General features: G+C 38.3%; 1 protein-coding gene across 1 annotated transcript in view; it reads left to right on the top strand.

Annotated features, from left to right (window-relative positions):
• Window positions 1-2,665, top strand: part of lrrk1 (leucine-rich repeat kinase 1) — a gene marked incomplete at both ends in the record, with an annotated part of 18,388 nt that overhangs the window by 5,712 nt on the left and 10,011 nt on the right. Inside the window, 2 exon segments of the mRNA XM_013999768.1 lie at window positions 220-290; window positions 2,507-2,636. Of these exon segments, the coding sequence (XP_013855222.1) occupies window positions 220-290; window positions 2,507-2,636 (201 nt within the window).

Here is a 2,665-nt window from a genome sequence, read left to right as displayed (position 1 = left end):
ACTTAACTCACACCATACCTCTAAACTTAACCAGTAAAGCACAGCAAAGCTGCAAACAAAGTGAGGACATTGAGGACCTAACCCTAACCTTTACCATCTTGTTGAAGTGAGAATAATCCATCACTGTGATGTGTTGAAGGTCTGGATGACCTCGGATCAGTGAGGTCTGATCCTGTTGGACCCAGGATCTCTGGAGTTGGTAATATGTGTGTGTTTCAGAACCGAAGAGGGGCCCAAATCCAGGAGACTAGCCTTCCTGACCACCTGGAACAGGAGAGATCCAGATCCAGGTATGTGTGCTTTGCTAGAACTAAACTAAAACTTGAAGCTGGTGTTCAGGTGAGAAGCTTCAGGTGAGTCAGAGCTGTCCTTCAGGTCGGGCAGGAAGCAGGTTCTGGGGGGATGGCGTGGCTTCTCGTCAACACAGCCTTCAGATCCCCTGTAATGGGGTCGGCTTGATAACTTTTGCAGTTTAAAATAAAAGAATAAAATTCTTCTGTCCTCAGATGGTTAGCTCATCCATCTGAATACATCCTAACAGCTGGAGAACAGCTTATTTACCTGCTCAAAAAACAGAAGTTCAGTCATGTCCACTGCTTGTTGATTAAACATGGGAAAGTGTGTTTTCAATGAGACTTGACTTGATATCAGTGATTTTTTTCACTCGGTTGAAAGTGGTTCACAGCAGTCAGATATGATCGTTTCATTCAAATAATTTACCTTCCATGGACCTCCATCACACAATTTTTCCAGCAGGGAAATTACATCAATAGAAATACATGGAGCTGGATTTTAATTTCTGCAATAAGACAAAACAGTCTTGTTATTTTCAAGAGTTTTCACTTGTTAAACAACTGATGTTACAATACAAAGAGTTGGATGTTGTCTTGATATTTGTTAAATTTATATATTGAGAAATATGTTAAATAAAAAAATAAGTTTATTATTAAAAAAAACATACACAGTACTGAAAATTGGCACCATTAAGTACCGGTACTGATTCCCAGGTACTGGATATTGGTACTGAATCAATTCAAATTTCAAAGGTACCCATCCCTAAACACCATATAAGGCTACACTTCCTGCTCCATATACCAGGAAGTGTTCATTCATAAATGACATCGAAAAGTRAAAAGAAGAACTTCAGAGATTGAAGTCCTGCTCTCAGAGATCCAGAAAAGAAAGTCGGTCATTTTTAGCAGGTCAGCTGTGGAATTAAAGGAGCTGCTGTTAATGTGTCTCCTGTGGGTCGTACAGTCACAGAAATAAACATCTAAATCATATTTATCGCTCTCTGTCCTGCTCTGGGTTACCTTTGGTCAAATATTTTTAATTCAAGTGTAAACATCTGTGTTACATAGTTTTTATTTATTCAGAAGAAGAGCCACAGCCTGAACCGTCTCCCCCTGAAAAATAACCTAATCTGTTTGAATAAAGCTCATTATATACTGAGACAAATTAAACTTCAATTAATGCAGAATTTAAGCTGGTTTGTAGTTTGAGATCTTCATATTAATATTGTAGTGTTATACAACAGCATTAATAACCAGTTTAATTTATATCATTAGTCTACATTAATACATTTAAAATTATAACTCTAATTCAAACAGAGTAGTCTATTGTCAACATAATTATGGAGTGTGATTTATTTTCATAACATCACAAACACCTAATGATTCTTTTCTTCCTTTTTTATAATTAAAGATTAAAATAGACAATTTGATCTGCCTGATGAACCAGACTTTGTCTCTCAGAAACTTGATCAGATAGAGTTCAGTTCAAGATGTGGACCTGTGAGGTCCAAGAGGTCCTTCATGCTACCTGATCATGTGACAGCASTGATGGCTGCTTCCTGCAGACTCAACGCCTACGTTACTGTGAAGCAGTTTCACTCATGTGAAACTGAAGACTGGGGATCTGTGTTTGACTCTGTGGCTTCTTAAGGACCACAAGAACCTGCAGTTTGGAACTGAAATTTCATTATAGAACTGAAAGTGAAAGTAGTCGAACTGAAGTTTTAATACAACAAAATGCAGTTTCAGAGCAAATTAATTCAAATTATTTTTTTTTCCATTTAGTGAAATTAATTTTTTAAACCAACAGATTTATTTTCAGATTCTACAAACCCAGATTCATTCTGAGAGTTTCAAAGTTTCTTCTCATTACAAAGTTAGCAGGTGTTTCTGAGACTCTTCAGGAAGTATCTGGGCTGTTTTCAACACAAATAATCAGGATTAGCAGGTTTAAATTAGTAAACTGTGAACTAAACCAGTGTTGAGTGGCAGCAGATCTCCAGAAGCACAAAATGCCACGCCTCAGTGTGTCGCACACAAAAATACATCATCATCATCATCATCATCATCATCATCATCGTCATCACACGGGGCACTAACTGCACCTATCACAAAGTGGCAAACATTTACTGTTGACAGTTTGGTTTTGCTCAGCCCTACTATTCAGGTGTTTTACCTGTCTTTAACCTGTGTTCATCTTCTGTTTCCTGCAGTTTGTCCCATTGAGTTCCCTGCTCTCCTGAGATCTTCACTAGAAGTTCTCTTCCTAAATGAGAACCAGCTGGAGTGTGTTCCTCAGTCAGTGTGTGGTCTGCACAACCTCACAGAGCTTTACCTGTCCAGGTGAGTCCTTAGCCAGTAGACAGTATGGG

This window comes from Austrofundulus limnaeus, unplaced genomic scaffold (assembly GCF_001266775.1).
Source record: "Austrofundulus limnaeus strain Quisiro unplaced genomic scaffold, Austrofundulus_limnaeus-1.0 Scaffold2463, whole genome shotgun sequence".
NCBI lineage: Eukaryota > Metazoa > Chordata > Actinopteri > Cyprinodontiformes > Rivulidae > Austrofundulus > Austrofundulus limnaeus.
The sequence above is the reverse complement of the archived record's forward strand: the minus strand, read 5'-3'. Positions and strand labels throughout refer to the sequence as shown.